Source organism: Equus asinus, chromosome 13, assembly GCF_041296235.1.
Source record: "Equus asinus isolate D_3611 breed Donkey chromosome 13, EquAss-T2T_v2, whole genome shotgun sequence".
NCBI classification, from domain to species: Eukaryota; Metazoa; Chordata; class Mammalia; order Perissodactyla; family Equidae; genus Equus; species Equus asinus.
The window spans coordinates 7106091-7133957 of NC_091802.1; the positions used below are offsets into that span (position 1 = coordinate 7106091).

The following is a 27867-nucleotide window of genomic DNA, read 5'->3' on the forward strand; positions in this document are numbered from 1 at the left end:
AATTGTAAGGTTTGACTTTGCATGCATGACCCGAATCTCTTTCTCACTCCCTTAATCCCAAGTGTGACCAGGCTCCCCGTGCCCTCCGGCCCACCTCCCAGAGAATGGATGGGACTGCATGAGAAGGGATGAGCAACGGATGCTGGTGAGCGAAGCGCGCCACACCGCGGGCCCGTGGTGCTGGCCAGGTGTCTCCGCGGGCTGGTCTCACTTTCCTTTACGTGCTTTGGGTAACAGAATTATTGCTATTCACTGGTGACCTCCAGAAAGAAGAGGCAGCTCCTGGACCCCACGTACTTAGTGAGGTGGGCGCCCCCGGGATCCTGGAGGGGTGCACTTACTGTCAGACATCTATGTGTTTTGGGGGGCGTGAGGAGCTATCTTTGGGCTCTCCAGACACCCTCAAGATCATTTTTTAAATTCACAAGTATAAAACGATAAGGTAGTAAACGGGGCTTTCAGTCATATAGTGTGGAAAAATGAAACTGCTAGGAAGTGAAATGAATTTCATTTTTAGCCATTTACTTTAGTGCTCATGGGTTAAGGGCAGCCCTAAAGGTTTCCACCAGCCAGCCCTCCCCTGTGTAGCAGGCAAGTCAGTGCCCCAGCACTTCTAGGATTCCAGAACTCGTCCCATGTGAGTGAAAGGGCCCCCCCCATATCCCACTTCCCTTCTGGAGCCATTAAGCTGACACCATAGGACTTGACATCAGCTGTCAGAGTAGAGGTGGCAGGCAGCCCCCAGGTCTACCGGCCAACTTGACCCCCCCTCACACCCCTACCTGCAAAGGACATTTCTGACAGCAAGCCCTCAGGTGGAGAGAGGGCTGTTATGGGCATGGAGGCTGAAAGTGGATCAAAATAGGCACAAAGTCAAAAGGCAAAGATCAAACAAAAGGCCAGAGTCACCACCTGAAGGGAACAAACAAAATCGGCACCACTGACATTTGCCACTTGGGCTGGAGATGACAGTTTTCTGCAAGACTCCAACCGCGAGTTGGCAGTGACAGCAAAGAGCCAACGGAGAACACGTGGCCAGCCAGGCGGCTTGCGGGGGTGTGTCGGGCCCACGTGTGCACACGTGGGGCGGGCGGGTGCGGTCAGAGCGCGGTGCTCTCAGACTCCTCCTCCGAGTCCCTCTTCTCAGTCACCGAGTGTCGCCGCATGTGCTCCAGGGGACTCAGGCGGAGCGTCGGCCCGAGCTCTACGTGGATGGAGGGGATATCGAAGTGGACGAGATCTGGAGGTTGGCAGAGAGAAAGGCGGCTGAAAAGGGGCTCCCGCCCAAGCGACGCTGACAGTGGCGGACGCCCGGCATCAGGATGCGGCAGCAATTTGCTCACTGAGGGCCTAGCTCATCTAGGGGTCGGTAAACCTGCAGTTTATCGCAGGATCAGGTTGGAGTCTGGCTGCTGTGCTTCCGCCCCACCAGCCTGTAGGACCTATGCATCTAGATTCAGCCCCAGGGGGTTCAGTGAGGACAGAACAGCTCCCCAAGCCTGGCCACGCACACCTCCACCCTCGAGCGCAATTCTCCATATAAAGGATGCTTTTTGGGCAGGTCTAAATGACACCTTTTTGGGGATTTCAGGGCTGCATTTAGTTCTCTAAAGTCTGCAGGGACAGGGTACAAGACAGGGGAAAAACCCATTCTCCCAGCCCGTGAGCGAATGGGGCGATCCTGAGCCGGTGCCTCCCTCTAGGGCCATATGCGGCACATTCTGGAAGGCTGGTGGAGGCAGGATGGAGCATCTCCCTCAGGACCCCAGGACTACCTGGAGCAAACTGTGCTCCCGGGCTGTGGGAAAACCCTGCGTCTCAGCAGTAGGGAACCTGCTCCCCTGAAGTTCCATCCTTATTGGGACCATTAAAAGGTCATTCTTCCTGGGAGATGACCAGGAAGAATGTACCTGAGGTCACAGGGCTCAGTGCCTGTGGGATTCGGGACATCTGTGAGTTGGCAAAGATAAGTCCTGAGCTAGCACCTCGGTATAGGCAAGGCCACCGTGCTTGGGGCCTGGAGCCGCAGCCGCTCCCCAGGGACTCGGGGCAGCCTGAGCTTGCTGCTTCCTCGGGGCTGCGGGAGGCTCACTGGGGTACAAGGGAGCCAAGACCCATGGGCCCTGGCAGCCCTCACTCACAGTCGTGCACCTCCTCCCCTCGGCCTGTGTTGTTTCTGCCCTCCACTTAGCCTTGCTGTCAGTCTGAGCCCGGAGCAGCACTCGGGGTGACAGGAAGTACGCCTAGGAGGAGAGCAGTCCTGGGCCGGTGGGGTTTTCCTTCTTTGTTTTTTGTAAACAAACATTCAGCCCCAGGAATACCAGACCAAGTGGACGGACAGACATTTGGACACCATTGTGAAAGACGTTAACAGACATGGAAGCTCTGGGACAAAGGTCCTTCTCTCTCACCCATCTCCAACAGTCCTCAAAATGTCATTCCAGCTTGTCTTTTGCGGCTGCCTGATGGAGCAGAGACAGTCTGAGGCTGGGCATGGCCAGTGCCACTTGCTCCCCTCCTGCCTCACAGGACTGTGAGCGCCCTGCCATCACTGCTGGCCTGGGCCCGCCCGCCAGGCAGTGGTCACTGGCAGGGAAGGCACAAGCCCTGTGGCTTGGAGTCAAGATCCCATCCCTGTTACAGATGGGGAGTGTGACCTTGGACCAGTTTCTTACCTTCCCTGTGCCTCAGAAGCCAAATGGGAACAAAGGGTGGTGATGGGTTTAAACGTGACAGGCAGCTAGAGCAGTAAAGAGGCCCGGCCCAGGACAGACACTGGAGGTGAGCGGCTCAGCTGTTCCCCTTCAGGCTGCTCCCTTACACAGACCCCTGAGGGGGAAGGCAGTTCCAGGAGTCAGGGAGCAGATTAGGGAGAGAAGCTGCACTGACACTTCTGGGCAAAGGGAAGCTTGTTTCTGGGTTTAGAGGCAGCTCCAGAAGTGTCTGTGAGGAGACTGGTTTCCACGGGACCACGGGCTGAGGGCTTTCAGGGGGCACTGGAGGGCCCTCCCTGGTTTGCTCTGGCCGCCCCTTCTTACTGTAGCAAAAACACCTGATGCCTTTTAGCTGCTTTCATGGTCTTGCCTCGGTTTACTTTTGATTATCTGCTCTTTATAGGAGACCAGGCAGAAACTGGTATAAACGCTTCCAAAATATTGAGTTAGAAAGGATCTAGCTGGCCATATACTAGGAAAAAATGAGCTCAGGATGAATTCCTATGCTATGGATTCTTCAGGATCTGCCAGCTGTCTCAGCCCAGAGGAAGACAAGATAGAATTTATGTCTGAAAGTGGAGCCCGCTAGCGCCCACCGCGGCCGCCAAGAACAAGCTGCGGGGCCCTGTTGGGGAGGGGGTGCCCACTGCACCACGGGCCCTCCGGTCGGGGCACTTCCCTAAACTGGTGCGCATGGGGCATCTTCCCCGGACACTGGGTGCAAAGTCTTCAGCGAGCAATCCAGTGACACAAAGCCACGTCATGTGAAGAACAGGTCTGGCACCACTTCAATTCTCAACCAAATGGAAAGGGAGGGAGGGACTGAGATTAGGTGACAGGAAAGAGAAGGTCGGGGAGAAGAGGGGCTCAGCCTGCTTGCTGGCTTTCTCCCCCCTCTCCTAACGAAAAGAAAGAAAGTGGTCTTCAAAAGCCCAATGAGCTTGTGGACCGGTCGTTCCTGCAGCGGCTGGGGAGGCACCAAGAGTGAAGCTGCCATGCGTGGTCTGGGCCACATGCAGAGAGCAGAGCGGAGAGCTGTGGCCCGGCTGGGCGAGGGCGGAGGGGGCGAGGCTGGGGCCGCTTACCCTGAAAATCCCCCTCACACGTATCCAAAACTGCGTCACTCATGTCACACAGCTGCAAGAACACAATGATAGGATTCGGAGAAAGGTATAAACACAAGGAAGCAAGAACGTAACAAACAACTCTGCCAAGTATCACAGTGAGGTGGAGCACACCAGTCATTACGGATTCCACACGGGCTGAGACCTGCACACACGGGACGGAACAGTCTGCCGCCAAACGTTACAACAAAACGGTGTGCGGGGGTCGGGGGCGGGCAGTATTAATTCTAAAGGTCAGCAGTCCTTAAATGTTACGTTTCTCACGCAGCCATGGGGGTACTGCCCCTCAATGCCTTCTGTTGCCCACTTTTTGCCCCCAGATTTCTCCTCTCATCCTGTTATCTTTCTGTTTGTCCGGAGTGATGTCCTCCGCTCATTCTGTTGCTTCCAGTATGGGCACTACCCTGTGTCCCCTCCTTGGCGTGGCTGGTGCAGTTGGCAGATTGATGTGTTGGTGGGAGTGGCCCCTCGAGCCCCCTGGGGGTGACCATGAGCTCCTGGGTGCGCCCACAAGCCCCGAGGGCAGCAGGCCTGTGCTCCCGCCATCTGGGCTCCCTCAGGAAGCATGCGTCACCCCCAAGAACTACCAGTGGGAAGCCGAGAGTGGGGCTCACTGTCGTTTTTCAAGGATGAATTTCCTTCATGTTTTATAAGCCTCAGGGTAGCTGACAGCAGTGGTCCCTTCCACACAACATTAATCACGTCCAAAACTAAAGAAGCCAAATCACCAGACGGCTGCTCCCACGATGTTTGAATCTCTTGACCCATCCCAGACATTCCACTTGACTCGCCTTTTCATAGGCAGCAAGGAGCTGAGCTCGACAGGCCAGCCGTCCATCGAATCAAGGGAAAACCCGTCACCCTCAGAGAAGGAGGTGGGGACAAAGGCACAGTCCGATGAGAAGTCTCAGTGCACTGGGACCTAGCACTGCTCTTTGTGTCTGCGTGTGGTTTGTGTGCGTATTTGTGTGTCTGCGTAGTATGGTGTGTGGTGTGTGTGTGTGTGCATGTGTGTATATCTGTGTGGTGTTCATATGTGTCCCTGTGTGTGGTGTATGTGTGTGCGTGTGTGTGCGTGCATCTGGGCGGGGGTGTGTGTGTGATCCATCCCAAGCTGCCTCGCCTTCTGCCACTTGGGACAACACTAAATGGCTATGTTTAGGCTGTCTGCCCTGGTGACATGGCAGGCCGGCTCTATTCCAAGGAAAGTGCTATAGTGACTTTAGTGGCCACCACAAATACACCCTGACTTTCTAATCTCATGCGGTCAAAGCATCTGAGGAGAAATTTTAAAAATGTCCTCTTCTTCCAACCAACAAATGATTTTTGCCAAATGTGGTGTGTGTTTGTGATTTCATGGTTACACATTTTTCTGGGGGAAGATAGCTCTGTCTTTGATTTTAAATTTAAAGCAAAACTAAATTTAGCAGTTATGGGCTTGTCCAGTGAGGTCCTCAAAGAACCAGAGGGACATACATCTGTTCTGAAACTGACCCTTTCTAAATATATATTGCTAGAAATATGTTTTTCTAATAAGGCTTAGTTAACAGGAAACAGTGTCTTCAGTTCTAGCCTGTGTTCTCAAGACACAGCTTGGTACCTGTTTCCAGGCCCGGGCTCAACCCAAGGAAAGCCTCCGGTACCTCCACTGGCTGTGATGCCAGCCATTCTGCAATCAGAATCCAGCTTCCAGCCTCTCCTGAAGCACCCCTGCAAAGAACTCAGGGCACGCAGCCCCCCAGTTCAGAGCAGGATCAGAACCCTGGGCTGGCGGGCACTCAATTAGGAGAACCCCCCTAAGAAGCCTGTGCAGGACAACCTGGATCCCAGGGTTGCTTTCCACTGCCTTACGGAGCGCTTCTAAGGAGGTCATCTTGGAAGCGATGCATGGCACCAGCACAGCCATCCCGTGGCACACAGGGAATTGTTAACTGGCACTGGCATGAGCTATCCCTCCACTCGGGACATTTTGCTGATGTTCATGGAAAAATGAGAATCTTGGTTACCTGTAGACATGCTTTCCCCAGGAGACATGCCATCTAGCACGGGGTGCTCCGTGGACTGCGGACTAGAGGCCGAGAGATTCACTGTGGGAGGCTGAGGCGGCGGCAGAGTGGGTCTCTGTCGGGGCTTAGGGGTGGGCCGCGACTTGGTTAAAGTGCTCGTGAAGCCGGAAGGAGAGGCCAGGGGAGGAGCTGCGGCAGCCGGGGAGAGCTGGCCCGAGGCCAGAGAGTACCCTGGAGGGTAACTCAGTCCGTAGGGTGATGGGGTGCTCGGTGGGGTGGGAGACAGGCTGAGTGGGGACGGCTGGCCGGTGGGCTGGTCAGTCATGGTCCCGGGCTGGCCAAAGGGGACCTTGGGTGGGATTGGTGCCAGCTTCTTGGAAACTGAGAGAGAAAACACAACAACAACACACAAGGCTGTTAAATGAAACCCGTCGTCCGTGCGGCCTGTGAACACACCCTTCATCACCTCCTACCCCTCGCCAGCCCCTCATCCCTACCCCTGGCTCTTCCCACCCTGAGAGCAGCCAATACATGTTTTAAAAATTCACCTAGAACTGCAAGTTTTCACATCTCCCCATCTGTTCACTAATTTCTCCTCCTCTTCTCTGGATTCCTGCCATGATCTACACCCACCCCCTGCCAAGCCAAACTACAGAACAAATTTCCCATCCGCAGGCCGTGGCTGGTTTCCCAGCGTCCTCTCATCACTTTGTAGTGGTGAAAGGTGTCAGTGGTCCAGTGAGGAAAAGGGAGTCAGTGATGCAGGTCCAACAGACCATGATTAGAGTTCAACTTGCGCCACTGGACCCTGGACTGGGCCACTGTCCTCAGGATAGGAAACTGACTTTTGGCTGAATCTGCCCAATCTCTGGGAAATCATAATGGGGACATATGACCAAGTCCTCTGGCCACAGAAGCCCAGTGCCTCCATCGTTTCATCTGCCCATGCCGGTCCTTCCCCTCAATCCTGTGCACTTGCCTGTGGGGTGCTTTTCTTTCCAGAATCATGCCCTCTGGATATAAATATGTCCAAATCTACTGCATTTTTCTAAACATATCATTGCTCCAACTCCCCTGCATTGTCTTCATTTTCCTCTTTTTATTTACTTAATCATGCTAAGGGGTAACAAAGACATATTACACCTTTAATTGAAGATGAACTGGTAAGAATGACAAACTTAAACATTTGGAAGATCCCATTGATGCACAAACGCCTTGAAAGAGCAATCACTAATCTGTCAGAACTAAGTAAGGGCTGGCTATGGTTAGCACTCATCTAGAAGAAACTGTCTTTTAAGCCCTCAAGGAGGCATCAGGGACTCTTCCCCCACCCCACCCCCACCCTTCCATGGAACAAAATCTCTTCTCATCATGCCTCATGTATGGACTGCCCTGGCTCCTTCGTGTGCAGTGTGGACAAGAACGTGCTCTTCAGAGACCCACTAACTTGGGTTCAAATTCCTGTCCTGTCTTACCCACTGTCTGCCCTGGGGCAATTTGTTTAAGCCTCTTCTATACAAGGGGAAGAATAATATTTTCTCCACAGCACTGCGATAATTAAATGGGATCCTGTGCATAAAGCACACACACTGTAATCACGTCTTGTAATAAAGCCTCTTTTCAGGTCTCTTGGCTGATGCAGGAATCACTCCACTGGATGAACCGAGAGTGGAGGCCCCCAGGGTGGAAGCTTGGCATGTCTTCCCCTAAGTGAGCTGGGAGAGGGAGGGTGCAGTGACGTCACCAAGATGTCTGTGACGGCTTTTACTAATCTGGGTAGCGACAGGACTAGGCCATGATGTAAAACTGTAGGTACACTGTCAAAAGACTTTGGGGGTAAAAAAAAAAAAAAAAGCTCAGTGTGCCATGAGTGGGCATGATGGAGGGTGGAGAAGAAAGTTGTACTTGTCCAGTGCTGGCTCTGAGCTACTGAATGTGTCACCTGGGTAAGGGACCTGAGTCATTCCAGGTCACATTCGCTACATAGGTCTAATGTGCTGTGAAAACTGAAAGGGACAACCTGCCACTGGCCCTGGGAAGCTGACTGGCCTGGAACAGGAGCCCCGACCCCTCTGGACAGAACAATGGCTTGGCCATCACCCTGCCTTACACGGCTGGGAGGGTCAAAGGCCTTGTAAACAAAGACAGTGAGAGAACTCTATCTAGACAGCAAGGAAAACCTGTTGGTGCTGGAGAAAAGCCCTGGCATCCTGAATCCCACCGCCGCCACTTTGACCAAACTCCTGCATCTGGAGGGGTCCTCAGCACATCCTGAACACACCACCCTTGCATTGCACTTCCATGTTTGCCTTTCTGGAGAGGCTGTCTGCTGCTCTGCACACAGTAGGGCTCCACAGAAGTCTGTAGGAGGCAGGAGGACTGAGTGGGGAATGGACAAGAGGGAGGGGCCGGGTGAGGGCTGACTTAGATAATGGGGCAAGTGAGGCTGGAAAGGGACCTGCCATGAAGGTCAGTGTGGATAAGGAGAACCAGCCCTCTTCCATAAATCCTGGAGCTAAAGCCACATCTAGATGCTGGAAAGGCCTGAAGTGAGAACAAATTAAACAACACGCTATTTTAAACAAGTTAAAGACTTCGCTAAGAGCTGACACAAGGTGAAAACCAAAAAGGTCTGGATAAGTACACGTTCCGTGCAGCTCCCCATTCATGAAGTGTCACCACAGAGCATGTCTTTGCCTTCTGGGAGTCATTTCAGAGGGAATAATGGGGACTTTTACTGTGTTCCAGTGGCAGATTCTGGGGTGGGTGGCTCCTGGGGCAGTGTAGAAATCCTCAGGCCTTCCAAAACAGAACGTCAAAGGGCAGGACTCCAACAGGAACAATCCCGGTCCTCTCCTCTGTCAGCTTCTGCAGACAATCCCAGGGGTAGGAGGCTATACCAGGCCCTGGGTGGGGGACAGGCAGCTCCCGCAGAAGACTCCACACAGTTTTAAATGATGGCGGGAGAGCCTGGCATGGTCCATGGAAGACACAAGACATCCTGAGCAATGATTCTTGCACAGAGGTCTTGGTGTACGGGAGGCAATGCCCTATACGTGCCCCTAACGAGCCTGCTGTTCAAATGAATAAACCAAGGAATAACGATGGAATCATCCCTCTTGGAGCTGGTTAACTTCCAAAAGCTCTAATGCCCAGATCAGGAAGTTTTCACTAAGCCCCACGGTTTCCAAATATCCATGCTAATTCATGGAAATGAGTTTTTCAGCAGTGTAACAGCTTTCTCTGCCCTTAGACCAGTGTGGAGGGTGGTGGTGACGTACCTTTCCGCAGGGTGTGAGGGCTCTGGTCTGCAGGTGGCTGGCTGGGGCTGGCGCTTGGCTGCACCCCTGGTTGCGTCCCTGCACAGGGTGGCCCCTGGCTGGAGCCTGGACTTCCTTTCTGCCCAGATCCTGGAGAAAGTTCCTTGCTTTTAGAAGTGCTGAAACACAAGCACACAGGACAAAAAAGAACTAAACTCAGGCAACTTCAGCACCAGCACTGTGGATCGCAATACGTGCTCCCGGGCTCAGCTCAAGTCTGTCCCAGCTCTGGTCTGTCTCCGGCCCTTCTTAAAGCCTTCAAAGATGCCCCCGGAGGTGACTGTCCCTTCTTAGGGCTCTTCCAGCGTGGGTTCCATCCCCATCTCCGTGTGGCACTCACTGCCAGCTCCTTCTATGGAGCTCTGCCTTCTCTCCACAAGGAGGCCACAAGCAGTGGGAGGCAGGGCCCTTGAGCATCCCCACTATATCCTGTGATCAACATGGGATTCTCACACATTCTGAAACTGGTACAGTTAAGTGCTCTTGTCCCTTCTGTATCCACAGCATACCAGAGCGAGAGGACTTCTTAGGGTCAGTGTGCTGAATGGGGGCTGATGACTTGGGCTCACTCTGCCAAGCCTTATGGCCACGGTTCTCCAGCTCTCCAGCTGCTTTCCCTGAGCCTCCACCACAGCCCCAAACAGGGGAGGAATTCTGGGACCCACCCTCAAACTCAGTAACAGATCCCAGCAGATGGTAGGGCTGACACAGACTCTGGCTATACTCCTGAACATGGGCCAGTTCAAGTCCCAGTCCTGCAGGCTTAGAGGGGGGTGAGGGTCAATGGCAGCGAGGACCTCTGGAGTCCCATGAATTGATAAAAGAACACCCTGGGTCACCAGGTCCCAAAGAGGATTCATCCTTCACTGCTAACTCTTTCTCAGGCATTCTCCTAAGGATGAAGTACATGTTAAAAGACACCCTGCTCAACTCCACTCCATAGACCAGCACTCCATAGACCAGGGGCAGCAAATATATGGCTGACTCCTCACTCCTCAACATCCCCCATACGCCATCCATGGCAGACATTACTAATCAATCTCCATCTTTTCCCCACATGGTTCTCACTCGTTTCAACATAATGTTCCAGGCAACTCCTAGCAAATCGAGGAAGGTGACCTTGGAGTTGGGAGCAATCCTGTCATCCTTGCTAGAACCCACCTGGATTCTGACCCGCTCAGGTAGGGCATAGGCAGTTTGGGAAACTAAATCCTTTGCAACAGCTATTTCTTCCCACAAAAGGAGCTACAGCCCATTTTGTCTCTAAATTTATTTAGAGACTCCAAATATTACAGAGCTAGGCATATACTTCTCATTCCACTGGGGTATGGTGAGAAAGTCTGGGAGGCAAGGACCTGGGCTGGAACAGCAAACACTCAAATACAACTAGTATTTGTCACCTGAAGGGACGGAGGGAAGACCACATTCTCTCCTTCTTGGGATGAGTTTTATACCACACCTAGGTACTTCCCCAAGGAAAAAGACATTTCATCCACAGGGACCAGAAGAGCAGCAATTCTATTCTCTATTCTGTCAACAAAAAGCAACTACAAACAACAAAAAAACCAGAAAACCCTTGCCTCTCTCAGGTTGGGCACGAGCTGGTCTTTTTTTCTTCTTCAGGCCCAAGGTCACCAGGCAGCCAGGCATTAATGCCAAATATCTCTCTGCCCTTCCATCCATCTCTACCACCATCAGAGGAAGGTAAAACAAAACAAAACAAAACAAAATACAAAACAAGCAAACAAAAAAATTGCTTCTTGTGGGATAACAGACTTTCCTTCCTTCCTCTGGATGAACAAGACATCTGTCCAAGAAATCTAGGGACCAAGAAACTTGTCCTTTTCCCTCCCTCCTGATACACTTTCCCGCATCACAGAAACAAGTATTTACCTACGTAGCCTTGTTCCTCTCTCTGCAGCATGGGTGCAGCTGACCCAGTGGGGAGAGGTAGGGTGTAAGGTGGTTATTAAGAGTGCTAGATGAAGGAGCCATGGTTACGGCACGCTCAAGGGCTGGTTAGTTCTTGGGACGCATGACTCAGTGAGCTGGGGTGCGAAGGGGCAAGAAGCAGAGTTTGGGTTTATAGTTAATGCCAAGCAGATGAGTGGGAGGTGGCTGAGCCTGGCTAGAGAGAGCCGCCAGGCCTGGAGGGGACAGACCTGGGTAGGGAATGGGAAGGTGGGAGCAAGCCAGAGGGAGGGAAGGGCCTGCCATCCTCAGGGTAGGGGGAGCCGTAACAGGAATCCGGCAACTGGAGGAAACATCATCTGGGCTGCAAATGTCCAGAAAACAGAAAAAAAAAGAAAACAAAAAAACAATGGAACACCCATTTGTATTGGACGGAATCCACGTGGGGAAAAAAAGAGTGGTACAAGACACATAAGGATATTGACACCCAGAGGAAAGCTAAAGAACTGGTTACCCTGGGAAAAAGGGGCGTATGACTGCAGGGCAATTGGACTGACCTTTTAAATAACCTGAACCAGTGGGCGACGTTTCCTGCCTGGGAGTGACTCTGCAAGGTCAACCATCCGTAACATTCTGGGAACACCTTCAGGGCCTGGGGAAATCCATCTTTGACAGGCATTTTCTAGAAATATCATTTATATGTCAAATATCTTTTGGCACCAAGTCTCAGTTATAAGATGGGAAATCAGGATGAAGCCGACGAGTGTCCAAAAAGGGAAGTGTCCTAGCAAATCAGTCTATTTGTCATCTCCTCCTCATCAGCCTCTCTGACCCACAGCCATTGGCCTCTGCTTCTCCACTGAACTCGCTTCTCCCCCATCCGCATTTCTCAAGTGGACCTGGCGCCCGGGTGAGTACACAGCCAAGGCTGGGTGCCTTGTCCTCTCTGAGTTGGAGCAGCAGCAACAACCCAAGCACGTGCAGTGTCGGTTCCCCCTCCCGAACTCTGCGATTGTCCCCCTTTACCTTTGTCATTTCCCCATTTCACAGGGAAGATCCCTTCTACTCATTAAAGGAAAAGGAAAACCCTGCGATCCCTTCATTTAGGGCGTTAGTATTTGTGTGTGTAAAGATTGGGTTAAAAGGTTCAGCTTCCCAAAGTCTCTAGCATTTTCCAGCAGGGGCCGTGGAGGAATGCTGTGTCCCCTAACAGAATGCCCAGGAGTGTCTGATCTGACACAGCTTTCCTACTTCCCTGAATTGTTTTAGAACAGACAGAAACAAACAAACAGCAGTATCCTCGTGCCATTCCCACTTCTAGACTCTCCTCTGACCACGCCCCTTTTCAGGAAAGACCAGATATGGCCTGGTTCCCCGCCACCCTGGCTATGACCATGTGCTGTAATTATCTGTCAGAGTGTATTTGCTCTCTGGGGCGCGTGTGCCTTAAGGGCACAGAGCTAATCTTTCATCTTTGGACAGCAGGGTCCTCCATAAATGTTCACTGAACTAGTGATGGAAGGAGCTTGTGCTCACTCTTTTTTTCTTTCCCTAGAAGAATGGAAATACAACCCTGCTGCAAAGGTCACCAGACCCAGCATGACCAGGTGACCTCCACTCCGTCTCTCCTTTGCAGTAAAAATGGCTCCTAGGAATCTAAAGGTAGAGGAGAGGGAGGCAGAAACACTGGCATTCTACATTTCCAAAGAAGGACACTACAGGCATAGGAAGGTGGAAACGCAGAGGTGGGAACTCAGAGTCCTCGCTCTCTTGAGCAAGCTGCAGCCTTTCACGGTTTCTTGGGGATGCTATTCTTGGGAAGCCTGAGCTTTATCTGATAATCCAGGGAGCTGTGAATGACTTACTGGGTGCCAGCACGACGGAGAAAGCCGAACGCGAACGCGAACTCGGGAGATGACAGAGTCCAAGAGGCCCGGAGCGGTGCAGCAGAGCCGGCCACCCTCGGCGCATCGCGCCGCCCGCCCCCGCTGCGGGGCCGCTTACCTGGTCCGCTCGGCGGCGCTGGGCTGCAGGCCCAGGCCAGATGGAGAGAGCGAAGGCGCCGCTGAGGCCGGGCCGTCCGGGGGCTGCTCGGGCACTGGCGATGGCAGGGGCGCTGCCGGCTCGGCGGGCGGGGCGGGGGGCTGCATCGGGGGCGGGGCGCACGATGCTTTCCGGCCGGCCGAGGAGCCTCTTCGAGCCACCCAGGATGTGTCCATGACCCTCACGCCCATGCTGACGAAGGACACAAAGACACCTGCTTACCCACGAGTGACAGGCGACAGGCTCCCTCCCCCACGAAGCGGACACATTCAAGCACGTCCGCGTTAGGAGAACAGCAGCACAGCCTTAGCACCCTCCTGGGCCCAGGGAAGCGAGGCATCTACCGTGCTCCGCGGACGGCCGGGCAGGCGACGCTCGGAGCACCCTGGCTGCTCCAGGCCGGGCCACACACCAGCGGCCCTGGCACAGCTGCCAGCTGGCTTCCACCCTCTGCCAAAGCCAGCTGGCCTTAGGATCTGGGCGTGGAATCCAAGCTTCCCTCAGAGCAGAATGCGGCCTCTCTGCGGGGCACTCACTCCTCCCAAGCGGGAGATGGAGGTGGGCAGGATAGGGACCCGGCCGGCGTCAGACTGGAACTCGCACTGACCAGCAGGAGACATCTAAATATCCATCCTTCTTCTTCTGTCACTTGGAGGTCTAGAGCACAGGACCCACTCGGGATTCGTGCTCAAGCCCAGGACCCTGGCCAAGATACCACCTCTGCTGGCCACACCCACTTATCTACACAGCAGGGAAGGGGCTGACCATGCCTATGGTCACCAGGGGCTTTGATTTAATTTTAATGATGGGAACACAGTCAGCTTCAAGTAAGTCGGCCAAGCAACCAAACACGGCACATTCACCCTCTGGCAGCGCTCACTAAGGCACAGCTTGCTGGGCTTTCCGAGACCGAACGTGGCCTCGAGGCTACCCGAGGATACCGTACCTTTGGATTTTCCTAAGGCTGCAGGGACAGAAACATACAGATATTAGTGTCAAAGAAACTACGCCTTCCTATGGACATACAGGTCATCTCTTGTGGCTCAGGGGCTAAGCGTGGGGCTTTTATTGTGCCATGAAATTCTTTCAATTTAAAGTGACTCTTCTATTTGTATGGATGGACATCATATCCTATCAAGCACACAGCAGAATAAAGAGCAGCTGAAGAGTTGCTATCAGTGCCTAGAGGGGCACAGGTGAGGGGAGGGTGTCATAATGGAGAAAAAGAATCAGTGGAAGTAGCCATCTGCTCGCTTCTAAGCTACGTGACTTAGGAGGTGGTCACTTCCCAGTCCAAGAGGTGACTGGTCCTGTAATACACAGTCAAGGCCTTCAGTGACTAAGACAAGAGCTAATATTTCTAGCATTAAGGGAGACACAGATATTCACGCAGGGAGAACACAGGTCTCCTCGCCAGCACCAGTCTCTACCACGTGAATGCACAGTGGGGTATGAGGTTACTGAGTGCTTACTCTCACCCACACTGGTCAGAAGCACAGAGCTATGACACCATGAAATCCTGTCCACCTAAGGTCACAGTTACCTTGCAGAGGTGCAGCAAGATTAAAAAACAAGGTTCAAGTTTTCAGATTGGTTGTAGCAGGTGGGATTTGGGTCCTTTAAGGGAATATGCTTAGGGATGGAATCTGCAGTGAGGTGCACAGTGGAGACGTGGATATGGACAGCTTCCTGACGCTCTCTCCTCTGTAGGATCCCCAGAGACCTTTGCATGTGTAGGATCATTGCTCATCCTTCTCATCTCCCTTGGATGGCTCTGAGGAGGTACCTTGGGGGAAGGGATTGTCTCTTTCCTGGACCCATTAGCTTTCAAGCCATCTCGGGTCTGAGGACCCTCCACTAATAAACAAGGACCTTCTATAGAGATCCAGAATCACTCTTGGAGGCCACTCAAAACTCTGGCACAGGATCCAGTTGCATCCCGATATTTAAAGTGGGCCATGAGGGAGTATCAAACTATGCTCTTTGGGCTTCAGAATTTATCAGGATGAAAAGAGCAAAAAGTTTAATATTCCCCTAGGGAAAGAGAACTGATACCACTTGGTTGCAATGGTCAGAGAAGATGGCAGGTGTGCAAGATGTTTCCCATGGTGATCAGGAGAAGGAGCCCTAAGGGATGTAAGCCTCATCCTGTCTCCTCTTCCTTACGCTGTTCTCTTTCACTTAGGAAGACCTGTGCCATTGGTGGGGGTGGGAGAAGGCATGAACTTCAGGATCAGGGTGGGTGGGGGATGCTTTCTACTTCCAGCGGCATCTTCCAGCATCAGCAACCTCAGACACCAGGCTACCCGGTGATCTTCTCCTGGTTTACAAGGGAAGGAGCCAGCTGGGGTATGGGGTGTGGACCAAGGAGACCTACGAAATGTCAGGGGCAAAACGTCAGCAATCAAGAAATAAGGGCTGACCATACACTTCTGCTTTTACAAAGAGACTGTTGTGCCATCTGTAATCACCACCTTCCCAGCTGAAATTACTTCCTTGTGGGAGGCAGCATCACGTGGTCACAGTGAACATACATCAAATGTTCACTGATATTTTCAAAAAGTAATACAATTTTCCCAGAGGGAATCAATCACAAAGGCAATAGCAATACTGTTGGAGCCCTAAAAGCATATTTACTTTCAGAAGCGAATTGGTACAGATAACTCTATATTTATATTTAAATGTTTGAAAGTCTAGATAGAACTCACCCTGACGACAAAACTGGTAAAATTGCTTGGCACGCTGCGAGGAGGGGAAGCTATTCAAAGATGGAAGAATACAACTAGAAGGTTCTATCAGCAGTTCATGAGTTTGTGTTCATTGTTCTATCGCATAAAGAAGCAACACTAGCCAGAATCAAGAAACTGCTTGTGTTTGCCAAGAAAGGAGTGACATGGAAGTGCAATTAATCAAGAACAATGGACTCCATTAGAAGTCACTACATAGACACCTAAGGCCAGTCTGGATGTAAAGTATTTCTCATGGCCCACTACTTCTGGTGAAAACCAAGAAGAACTTGGTTTTCAATCTCTTTACAGTTGAATCAAGGAGGAAGCAAGAAGCCAGAGGCCAGGAAGAAGCAAAGGGTTTGGAAATCCATCTGCGGAAGGCAGGAATACATAGCAGAGTCAAGGAGGTGACCTCAGGCAAAGCCTCTCTTCTGGCTTTCCCTGCCTCCTGAGAAGAGGGAGCAAGGTGGCAGGAGAGGATGTCCTGCAACAGCTGGGAGCTGACCCTAACACGTGCCTCCCACTCCTCTCTTTTAGGGTAAGGAGGCTAGGGGTGGGGAATCCAGAGTTCTCACCCACTCACCAGGGGATTCATGTTGGGTAGGCCAGGTGACAAATCCTCAGCTTGGCAAGGTAGCCCCAGTGAAGTACAATCTGCCCTGTTAAACTCTTCCCAGTCTACCAGGACCTTATATTTATAAGTAACTTATCCTCAGCCATACTTTGTATTTTTCTTGAGAGACTCTATCATGGAATAGGTTCTAGAAGGATTCAGTCCTCCAGACCTAGTTAAACCATTCATTGACTCAGTAGAGCTCTCTCCTCATCTACAGAATGAGGCTAATACCTTCCATCCCACTTCCAACATTTCCATGAAGGTAATTTATCAATGATTGAGTGTTAAGATATATTTAGCACACCCTTGGACTGTTACTTAGGAGTGGAAGCCAAGCGGTCATGCAACGGGGTTGTGGTGGTGTGTGAGAGATGGGAAACACAAGAGTGCCTGGTAAGAGGTATGTCTAGCTATGTAAATGATATTTTATGGGGTTGACAAGTTGGAGATGCAGAGAATCATATGACATCCTGATGGAGAGAAGGGAAAGTCCTGGTAGCTAGATTGTGGTGCAGCTGGAGTGGCAGCTCCATGATGTGGTGACCCCATTCCCTGTCCTGCTCACCTTATTTCTTCTAGGGAGCAGCACAGCCCTGTGGGCAAGAGTATGGGCTTTGGAAAGGGGATTTAAGATTTAAATTCCAGATTTTCCCATTACTAACTGTGTGACAGTCCTCTGATTATCCTCTGTAAAATGGGAGTAATAATGTCCCCATCTCTCTGAGGGCAGTTGTAAAGAACAAATAGAAGAGAGTGTACAAATTACGTAGCACCTACTGAGAAATTAATAAGCACTAGCCTTGATGATGATGATGTTCTGTCCTTGTAGGTGCCAAGTGTGGACAATGTAAGAAAAAAAATTCCCAGGGAGAAAAAAAGAGAGTGAACTCAGGTCTAGACCAGGCTGATTGAAGGGGGAAAGGAGGATACTGTGTCAGTCAATCAGGCACAGTATGAGATGGAGATATCAGAAAGACCTCATCTGGGTCGTCACCTGGTTTACAGGGTCTGCCGTCAGATTTCTTCCCTTCCTAACACTGGCCCTAAACATTAAAATATTTTGGGGTGGCTTCTCTGGTAGAAGTAGGGAAGGGAACAAAACACAAGGAACAGAGGTAAGTAAGAGTTGTTTTCTCCTAGGTTCCTAGTCTTCTGGGAATCTGGTGAGTTAGATGGGCCCATGTGTGTTTCAGAGGACAGGATACTGAAAGCCTGCTTGGATGATCCTAGGCTTAACGAACAGAAAAATAAAGAAGGGATCCTCACAATGCCCCCAAGTCTTATTGCTCGGCCCAGGTCACCAGGGCAGGAAAGAAGGAAAGGACAAGAAAGGTCATCTTGGCTGAAAGGTTCTTGGAAAGACAGACTGTGATAGGGTGCAGGAGAGTCAGGCAGGAATGGCCACAATCCTTCCTGAATACAGAAGGTCTTCCATGTGGCGAGGAGCCTCCTGCAACCTCTCACATCCTTGGCTACTCCATTTTGGTTTAGTATATTCTGTGCTTGCAGAATTATCCCAATTGCTCATGGCAGGGTGAAGACATAAAAACATCTGAAGTGTTTATTGAGGTGCCAAAGAAAGGGCTTGCTCAGGGTGCCCCATGAATGGAGAAGGACACCCAGTCACATTGCTATCTTAAAAACATGATAACATCACTCAAAAATCCAGTGTGTGTACTAAAAACAGCTGAGATTTACCATGCGCCAGACATTGTTCTAAACACTTCATAAGCAATATCTTAATTAATGCTCAGAAATAACTCTGAGGGTAGTGCTTACTATTATTTTCCTATTTCACACATAAAGACACGAAGGCATTCAGAGGTTAAGTATTTTCCTAAGATCACATGGCCAGGATTCGAACCCAGAGAGCCTGATCCCAAAGTTCATACTGGGCACGTTCACAGGACAACTTCACATAGGGTTATTTTTTGCACACAGGGTGGGAAAGGTTAGACTTTTCAATGTCTCCTTGATGCAGGCAGTGAAGGAGCATCATTGTGTTAAAGTCTGTAACCTGGTAGGCCACACAGGGAAAGCATAAGATCCAGGACCTTAAAAAATTAAAGAGACAAAGGCCTGCCCAGAAAAGAAAAAAGAAAAAGCCAAAATCTGAAAGTTGGAAGCTCCAGCTCCAAGAAGATTTGGTATCCACAGGCAGAACGCATTTATCACTGAGCAGAAGCTGGCTGTGGACAATTCTAGGTAATAAGTCGTCAGGGGTTAGCAGCTGATTTCTGGTTTTCTTTTTGCTCCTGTAGGACAGACATCTGCCGTGCTGTTTTTGAACCCTGGTCAGGAACAATCCTAGCCAGAGATGTGTACAATAAATGGCTTTAAAGTATTCAGGTCTATAGAGATCAGGAGGTTTCGAATTTTGTCCTGGAGATCAGTCACATTTACCAAAGGCCAGCCGAGAGAGAGGAGACAAGCAAACCTGGTGGTTCCCCACACATCCCCTGAAGCCTTGGAAGTTCAGGGACTGCTCAAGATGAACTTGGAGGCCAGGGCCTGTGGGTGCCAATGTGAGAGAGAAGGGAAGCTGGACATCTGACTGAGCTTTGCCTACACGCAGCCAGGGAGGCCAGAGTCAGGTGTTTCCCAGCTCCTCTCGGGATGACTCCTCTCCCAAATACTTAATAACAGTTTCTTCACCTCTCCAGTACAAAGAAAGGCCGAGTCAAATGGCAACATTTCACACACTTGGTCTGAGCCTCTATAAATGTGTAAATCCTGGAAATGTGGAAGCTGAGGTGAGACCTGGGACAAGAATATACCTCTCAAGAGTCCATTCAATCAATCCAAATCCAAAATATGAGTCACATTTTCCACTGGTATCCAGGATGACTCTCTAGGTAAGCCTGCCTTATAGGTTCAGGCTCCTACCTGGAATAAAATTATTACACCTTCTACCCATGATTTAATTCCTTTCAGGGCTACTGTCTTTTATGTGCTGACCATCCTTCCACTGCGGGTCTACAGAAGACCTCAGTATCTACAATTACAAACACAAATCTCTTGGAGCACGAGTTCTGATTATTTCATGACAATAGGCTTTATGATCTAATAAATTTGGGAAATTATGCATGTCACAGCCTTGTTTTGAAGATTTGTGGCACGTAACGCATGTTAAAGACCCTAAGAAGTCATATGGTAAAGAAATTGGCTTAAATGTGTTGAATCATGGGTTTCAGGAACTCACTAGACCCCAGATTTCCATCCCCAGACCCCAATATAACCAAAAATCAGTGGAAATAGTATTACATAGAGCACGACTCAGATTGCTCTCAAACCTTCTTAATTAAACGTGCCTATTCCAAATTACAGAGCCTCTAGGTTAAGATCCAGATGGGTCGGACAAGACCCATCACAGAGAAGCTCTCAAGTACAAATTGAGAATGTGTCACACATCAAACTGAGCTCCAGGAGAGATCGCTAGCTCTGGTATAAATACCCTCAAAGAGATTTGGTTGCTGTTAACTGGCTCTGGTAGAGGACCTCTGAGGACCAGACCTCTGTGGAGCATGTGAAATGGTTACAGGCATGTCAGATTTCAAGACTCGAAAGAAGAGTGCACATTGGTCTTCTGAGTTTAAAGAGCCAAGGTCATTGGGATCTCTGTGGACAGACTGCCATCGCACTGGGATCCCAGAGTCTGCAGGCAGCTTCGCAGATGCTGTGGTGCCTTGCCACCCGTGGGTTTAGGCTAGAACTAGACAGGGTAGTGGGAGAGATGTGTCAGCCAGCAAGTGTAGAGAGCATGGGCCAGATGCAGATGGAAGCAAACAGGCAGCAGGGAAAGCGGGCATCAAGGAAACGGTGTGTAAGGTGGGGGCAGGGGCAGGACTGGCGAGGTCTGTCTGAAGTCTGAGGCTGGCAATGGGCAGGGAGTGGAAGCAGCGGTAGAAAGAGGGAAGAAGATAGCCATCAGCAGGGTAGAGAAGTGAAGCTAGGAAGGAGGCTTCATCGCTGATGTCATTTCTGTTCCTGCCTCTGTGCTTTTCCATGGGCCCCTCAACGATCCCAGCTGAGTTTGTTCAGATTGTGCAGGGGACGCAGCCAATGGACACATCTGACAAATGCTTAGGGTCTGTGGATCCATCTTGACCAATGGGCAAGAAAGTATAGACATCCTGGCCAACTTTTTTGGAGGCAGTAAGTCTTTCATATAAAGTATTTTACATGACCAGGGATAATACTTCCGCCAATGTCAAAAAAATAGAAGGGATTTGCAAGGTTACTTTAATTTATTATTTGAAAAGAATGAACCAAGAAACAAATATCACTATTCTATAAAACAAATAAACAAACAAAAAACAATACAAACAAGATGTTAAAAATACATACCAACCTGCACCCTAAAATTTCTAAGCGGGAGCTTAGGAAAGTGCAGACAGCCCTAGCGTGACCTACTCAATACTGTCACTCAGAGCGTTGGCAGGGTTAGGACGGTCTGTATGTCACACCAACATTCAATGGCTAAAGTAGGAAAGTTCTGATAAATTTTTAAGAATGGTATCATTGCCAAATTCTTTATTCAGAATGGCAAAAATTTTTTGTGATTCAGTGGTTCTCAACCCTAGATGCACATTAGAATCATCTGAGACACTTTTAAAAAATACCAGGGCCTGAATCCCAGCCCAGGCCAGTTAAATCAGACTGGAGGAGTGGGGGTTGGGGGGTGCAGGACACTAGTATTCTTTTTTTAAAGTTTGTTCTAGCTCTCTTGTTTTGCATAACAAACCCCCTCAAAACTTAGTAGCTTATTTATCTAGGTTGCAAATGCACAGTTTTGGCAGAGTTAGACAGGGACAGCTGTCTACCCTACACAGCACTAGCTGAGGTGGCTTGAGTTGGCCTGGAAGTCTCCAAGACGATTCCCTCACAAAGCCGGTAAGTTGGTGCTGGCTGTCAGCTCGGTGCTTGGCTGGGAATGAAGGTTCGGGGCTTCAGTTTCTCTCCAAGGGGCTGCTTGTACTCTCACACAGTGAGGTAGCTGAGTTTCAAGAACAAGTATTCCAAGAGACCAAGGCGTAATCAATAACGCTTTTTCTAACCCAGCTTCAGAAGTTCCAGAACATCACTTCCACCACACTGTGTTCGTTAAGTCACAGAGGCCAACTCAGAGTCAAAGGGAGGACAATTAGATTTCAATCCTCAATGGGAGGAGGATCAGAGCACCTGTTGCCACCTTTACCATGAAGCTCCTGGTGTGTAGCTACCGGGGAGGGATGTATTACTTTCTGGTGGCTACTGTAACAACAGAAATTTATTCTCCCACAGTTCTGGGGGCCAGAGGTCCAAACTCAGTCTCACTGGGCTGAGATCAAGGGGTCAGCACGGCTGCGCTCCCTCCAGAGGCTCCAGAGAGAATCTGTTCCTGGTCTCTTCCAGCTCCTGGTGGCTGTTGGCATTCCTTGGCTTGCAGCCACATCTTCCAATCTCTCTTGGCCATATCTTCAAATCTCTCTGCTCCATCTTCATGTCTCTCCTTCTCTGTGTGTATATGTCAGATCTCCCTCTGCCACCGTCTTAGGACACATGTGATTGCATTTAGGGCCCATTCTGATAATCCAGAGTAATCTCCTTATTTCAAGATCCTCATTTTAATCACATCTGCAAAGACCCTTTTCCCAAATAAGGTGATATCTACAGGTTCCAGGGCTTAGGACCTGATATCTTTGGGGGGTCAGTATCGTGCCTACCACAGACATGAAAAATGTATATGTGAGCTCCCAAATCTGACCCCAGGACTTGCCAAAGAAAGTCAGTTTCTTGTGTCCTCATAACTCAGAAACACATCAAGACCAAAGCCAGGAGCTGGGATGGGAGTAAACTGCTTTGTATGATATCTAGGACATGACTGGCTTCAGCTCAGGAAAATGTCACTGGCACGGATGGGGAACTTACCATTTCTTTCAAATGTTATGCAATTTTTCTTCCCCCAATTTCCTTTTTTTAAAAGTAACGGCTTTATTGACATATAATTGATGATATTCTTTTTTAACCTGACCAAAAAGCTTCAATAAAGTGAGCTTTAATTTGTCAGTGTTTCAAGTGGTGGTTAGAAGACTATGAAATGCATCTTATAGACTTTAAATGTTCAGAAATGGGGACAAATGTGGAGAATAGCCCTAATACTGCAAAAATAACACAGGGACTCAGCTGATGCAAGTTCCTTTCCTCTCCCCCAAAACACTTACTCACAACTTGAGGTTTCGGTTTCTCTTAAAGCCAGTTAAGAACTGATCATTGACAAGCTCCCTGTACCTTAAAACATATGTGCTGACGCCCCAGACAACTCAGCGAGGGTGACCCTAAACCGGTAAGCCCTCCACTTAATTTAATGTTTAATACAAAGTTATACGTAACATGTATTCATTTCATGGGCAACAATTATTTATGTAGTGCATCTTCTGTATCCTGAAAGTACATGGTGGCAGTTTCAGCTTTAAATAAGAACAGTATGCAGAACGGGCACATCATTTACAAAGTTCTGAGCGAGAGAGAGAGAACTTGATCAGAGATGAGGCACCTACTTAAAACATCATCTTTTAAGCTTCTGCATCTGCCTGAATACTATGCGGGCCAGCGGACTTTGAATGTCCTGAGATCCCACAGCGGTCACTCTCTCTTAGAGGTCATCTGGATTGCTTTTTGGAGGGTAACAGGAGTCCGATGAGGTCCAGCAGGGAGGATGGAGGCACACGCCTCTGCTGCAGGAACAGCTGGGACCAAAGGAGGCCCTCTGGGGCCTTCCCTCTGCTAGAGAGACTTCACAAAGGAACTGAGTGGCTTAAACAAAGGTTTTTTTTTTTTTCAAAGATTGGCACCTGGGCTAACAACTGTTGTCAATCTTTTTTTTTTCTGCCTAATCTCCCCCAAACCCCATGTACACAGTTGTATATCTTAGTTGCATGTCCTTCTACTTATGGGATGTGGGACACCGCCTCAACATGGCCTGACGAGCGGTGCCATGTCCACGCCCAGGATCCGAACCCTGGGCCGCTGCAGCGGAGGGCGCAAACTTAACCACTCCGGGGGCTGGCCCCGTGGCCGAGCGGTTAAGTTCACGTGCTCCGCTGCAGGCGGCCCAGTGTTTCGTTGGTTCGAATCCTGGGCGCGGATATGACACTGCTCATCAAACCACGCTGAGGAGGCGTCCCACATGCCACAACTAGAAAGACCCATAACAAAGAATATACAACTGTGTACCGGGTGGCTTTGGGGAGAAAAAGGAAAAAATAAAATCTAAAAAAAAAAAAAAAAAAATTTGTTTAAAAAAAAAAAAAAAAACTTAACCACTCGGCCACGGAGCTGGTTCCTAAACAAAGTTTTAAAAACAAATTGCCGGGGCTGGCCCCGTGGCCGAGTGGTTAAGTTTGCGCGCTCCGCTGCAGGCGGCCCAGTGTTTCGTCGGTTCGAGTCCTGGGCGCGGACATGGCACTGCTCGTCGGACCACGCTGAGGCGGCGTCCCACATGCCACAACTAGAGGAACCCACAACGAAGAATACACAACTATGTACCGGGGGGCTTTGGGGAGAAAAAGGGAAAAAATAAAATCTTAAAAAAAAAATAAAAAATAAAAAAATAATAAAAAATAATAATAAAAAATAAAAACAAATTGCCATGCACTTGCTATCTCTCTCTGTATCTTTGTCTCTCTCTGTCTCCATCTCTGTCTTTCTGACTCTCTCTCACATGATGCAAAGATCAGATCTAGGTATGCTCTTTTTAACAGATTTAAGAAATTTTCCCCTAATCCCTTCAATATCTAAGAATTTCCAGTTTTTCTTTCCCCATCTGATAGAGAACAACAAACAGCAGAGAGCAGATAAACAATCCCACCCACCTTACACATAAAGGGTCTCTGGTGGGTAAGGTAACAAGCAGGGATGCTGGCCCTTCTGAATACTCCTCCATCATCACAGGACAGAGATGTATGTCTCAAGGCCAACTCCACTCAGAAAAGAAGAGGTGAAAAGTAAGACTCACACCTCTACAGTACTTGGTTTTCAGCCTTCCATTTGAAGCCCTTTAGGCCATATGCCTCTCAAACAAAGAGATCTTCCTAGTTGCCTAGTGGTCTGACAGGGAAGCAGAAGGTTGTAGTTACTCTACTTCCTTCTGTCTGAATTTCTGACATTCCCATTTGGTGCTTTATGCTCTTTTTTTTTGCTTGTTTGTTTTTGCTGAGGAAGATTTGCCCTAAACTAACATCTGTGCCAATCTTCCTCTATTTTGTATGTGGGTCGCCACCACAGCATGGCTGACAAGTGATGTAGGGTAGCGCCTGGGATCTGAACCTGAGAACCTGAGTCACTGAAGCGGAGTGTGCTGAATCCACCCACTACACCACAAGGCTGGCCCCGCTCCTATCTATTTTGAAGGAGTGGTTGCTAAACTTTATTTTATAGTAGTAATTTTTAATTCCCAACCAAAGTTCACTCAGTTGACTCGCTTGACCAAGCAATGCAATCCGTTCCTTCTGTAAGACATATTAGCTGATGCCTTCAGCTTGCTGAACACTCAAAAGTCCACACATTTTGGTTCCCATAGCTGAGCTGATGCTTACCATGAATCAGCTGTGCTCATTATAAAACCTGTTTATGCCCATTTTACTTGTTTTGGGAATCATATTATGCAAACTAATTTAATATGAGTGTGAGAGGGTCACTGCTATGCAAATTAAGTTGAATGCATTTATGAGTCTCCTAACAACTGCATCCAAGTTGCTGCAGGTGTCAATCATAAAGGACAGGAAAAAGATCTCATAAACTTACAAGGATTCTACACTCAGACTGCTTTAAGTTTTAGGTTTTCTCTCTGTTTTAAGGAGACTAAAACTGGGAATATTAAACTATACATTCAAGGTGTTTTTAATGCAAGAATATTGCTGAGGAATGCAAATGAGCAGGCCCATCATCAAAGTAAAACCATTACCCATTTGAGAATTAACATACATTTATAAACTCTGAGTCAAAATAAAGTGTTTATATATATATATATTTTTTAATTCCCCTTGTTGCCCGACTTTTTTTTCTTTTGATGAGATCTAATCAATACTAATCACAACTGTCAGTTCAGAAGGCTGCACTTACCTCTGGCCCAAAGGAAGGGAAGCAGCCCAGAGACTCATCCCAAACAGCACAGATGAAAGCAGTGAGAATGAGGTAACGGTTTAACTGCTACAAGTCATTTAAACCACTGCTAAACAAGGGCAGCCTTCCTGTCAACCCATCCCAACCGCCCCCTCCTCCAATCCCCAACACTGAGAAAGGGACACTAGTTCATACCCATCCTTTTTGTAAAACTCCAGCATCATATTATCCGTGGCAACGCTGAGGGGCCGGCGGGCCTGCTCTGGCTGGCGCCGGTCAGCGGGGTCCATGTCTGGGGAGGGCATTGAACTGTAGTTGGCGTTGTGGTTCACATGGACTGGACTCCCATAATTCCCTGTGATGTTGAACTCTATGTCTGTGGGGAAGAAAGAATGGGTGTACACAATCTACAGGTCTGTCATGCCCTTCTTGGGCAGGAGAGAGAGGAGCAGAGAGGGCCTCTCGTTTACACTGCAACCCTAGGGGCGTTTGTCCCATTGTTCAACATTGGGCCATCTACTGATATTACTTCATCTTAATATAATTCATCATATTAATAGGTGAACACAAGGGCTCACCTATCATAGTAATATGATGGGCATTTAATAAAGCAATTTCCATTTGTGATTAAAAAACAAACTTAGTTCAACAGGAACAGATGGGTACTTTCTGAAAAAGACAAAATCATCTATCTCAAACCTCAAATTTAAGAGGGAAACACCAGAACAGTCTTAATCAAATCAGGAAAAGGAGCAAGGCCCACTCTCACCACTGTTATTTAACTATTGGAGAAGTGTGAGCCAATGAAATTAGTCAAGAAAATAAAATAAGAGGTCATATTATTATTTGTAGATGATGATGTGGTCTTTCTGGAAAACCAAAGAGAAAAAATTAACAAGGAGTAGAACTAGAGATTTCACTAAGGCTACTCAGGTTAATAGCCATCAGATGGATACACAGGGGTACTCACCCCCTCCTTTCCTAGTCACAGCCTATTAATCTGCAATGCCAATGAGTCAGCTCCTCCACAGAACTTAGGGAATTATACCTTCGACTCCTGTCTCCTTTATTTCTTTATCCTCATTTCCTACCCTCAGCCAGCTCTATGCCATCAATAGAAGTCTTATGAGATTAGCAGTTCAGAGCTTTCACAGTCAAAACACATGAAACAAAATAAAGACAATCAAACTTCTTTTATGTCAGATCAGCACTAGTTGATTATCTCTGTTGGACAGAGCAGAGAATTATTAACATTTTATCCTCACATGAGTTAATGGCTTGCTTCACAGAGATGAAAGCATACCCCTAATGTTTACTAAACAGAAGGGATGGTACCCCTTTTTCTTAAGGGAATGCTGAATTTAGTGTAACAACTGCTGTCTCTTCAAAGCTGCCACCACTGAGAGGCATGGATGAAACTCCCTCTTAAGGAGCTGACTTTAGAGCCTAATTCTGAACCAGGTAGAAAAAAGAATCTCACTGCCTTTGAGCCCCACCTTTACAGGCTGAGGAAAGCTTGAAGGACACAGCTTAGAATAAGAAAAGGATGGCACCCACGTGATCCAGAAACCCTGAATAAAAGTCCCCTTCATCTTGGGTCTCAGCTTCCCTTTGCATCTGTAAAGCAGAGAATCCCTCTTTCCTTTCTGCTCCAGCATTTCATGATTCATAGATTTAAAGAAACCACGGTGTTGATGTTAGATCAGTAAAACCCATGGACATGGTTGGTGCAGGCAGTGGACACCTTCAGGCCAGAAAGTAGGAAACTGCCATGACTCCCACCCCATAACTGCACAGTGCACTTGTGTGTGTGTGTGTGTGTGTGCGTGCGCGCACGCATGTGTGCACGTGTGGGGGGATTAAAAACAAAACAAACCAATACCTCTGAGCAGCGGTACTTGGTTTTAAAGGTACAGAACTCACAGTGACACACCTGCTCTTCCCCAGTCCCCCACTCCCACACCTGGATGGCGCCACATACCCCCAGGGAAGAACCAGTCTGCATGCTGGATGATGGGTTCAATGATCCCAACGATCTGCAGTGAAACCGTGGTCATCATCTCCGTGATGTTTCTGCAAGCACAGGGTGGAGGAAGCAGGGTAGGGTAACCAGCCGAGGCCAGATGAGAGGCGCCCCTGGGCCCATGGCACAGGAAGGAGCCCTGGACTGGAAGCCTGTGGAACTAGGTCTGAGAGCAGGCTTTCTCTCGGGCAGGAGACATCACCTTTCTGAATCTCTCTTTCTCCATCTACAGAATGCAGAGAACCACAGAAGTCCTCCTTCTAGGAGACGTGTAAATGA

General features: G+C 49.1%; 1 protein-coding gene across 4 annotated transcripts in view; it reads right to left on the reverse strand.

The window, feature by feature from the left end:
• Window positions 1-5: 5 nt before the first annotated feature.
• ARHGAP44 (Rho GTPase activating protein 44) overlaps window positions 6-27867 on the reverse strand; it is a 184670-nt gene continuing 156808 nt past the window's right edge. Inside the window, exons 15-22 of one of the 4 annotated variants that reach the window (XM_014864182.3) lie at window positions 27547-27638; window positions 25761-25941; window positions 14065-14082; window positions 13080-13310; window positions 9126-9283; window positions 5845-6225; window positions 3800-3851; window positions 6-1240 (exon numbers count right to left, since the gene is read on the reverse strand). In XM_014864182.3, coding sequence (XP_014719668.1) covers window positions 3844-3851; window positions 5845-6225; window positions 9126-9283; window positions 13080-13310; window positions 14065-14082; window positions 25761-25941; window positions 27547-27638 — 1069 coding nt within the window. In that variant the 3' untranslated portion in view covers window positions 6-1240; window positions 3800-3843. The remainder of the gene's footprint in view (window positions 1241-3799; window positions 3852-5844; window positions 6226-9125; window positions 9284-13079; window positions 13311-14064; window positions 14083-25760; window positions 25942-27546; window positions 27639-27867) is intronic. The other 3 variants (XM_014864180.3, XM_070482315.1, XM_014864181.3) reach the window with 3 other exon arrangements.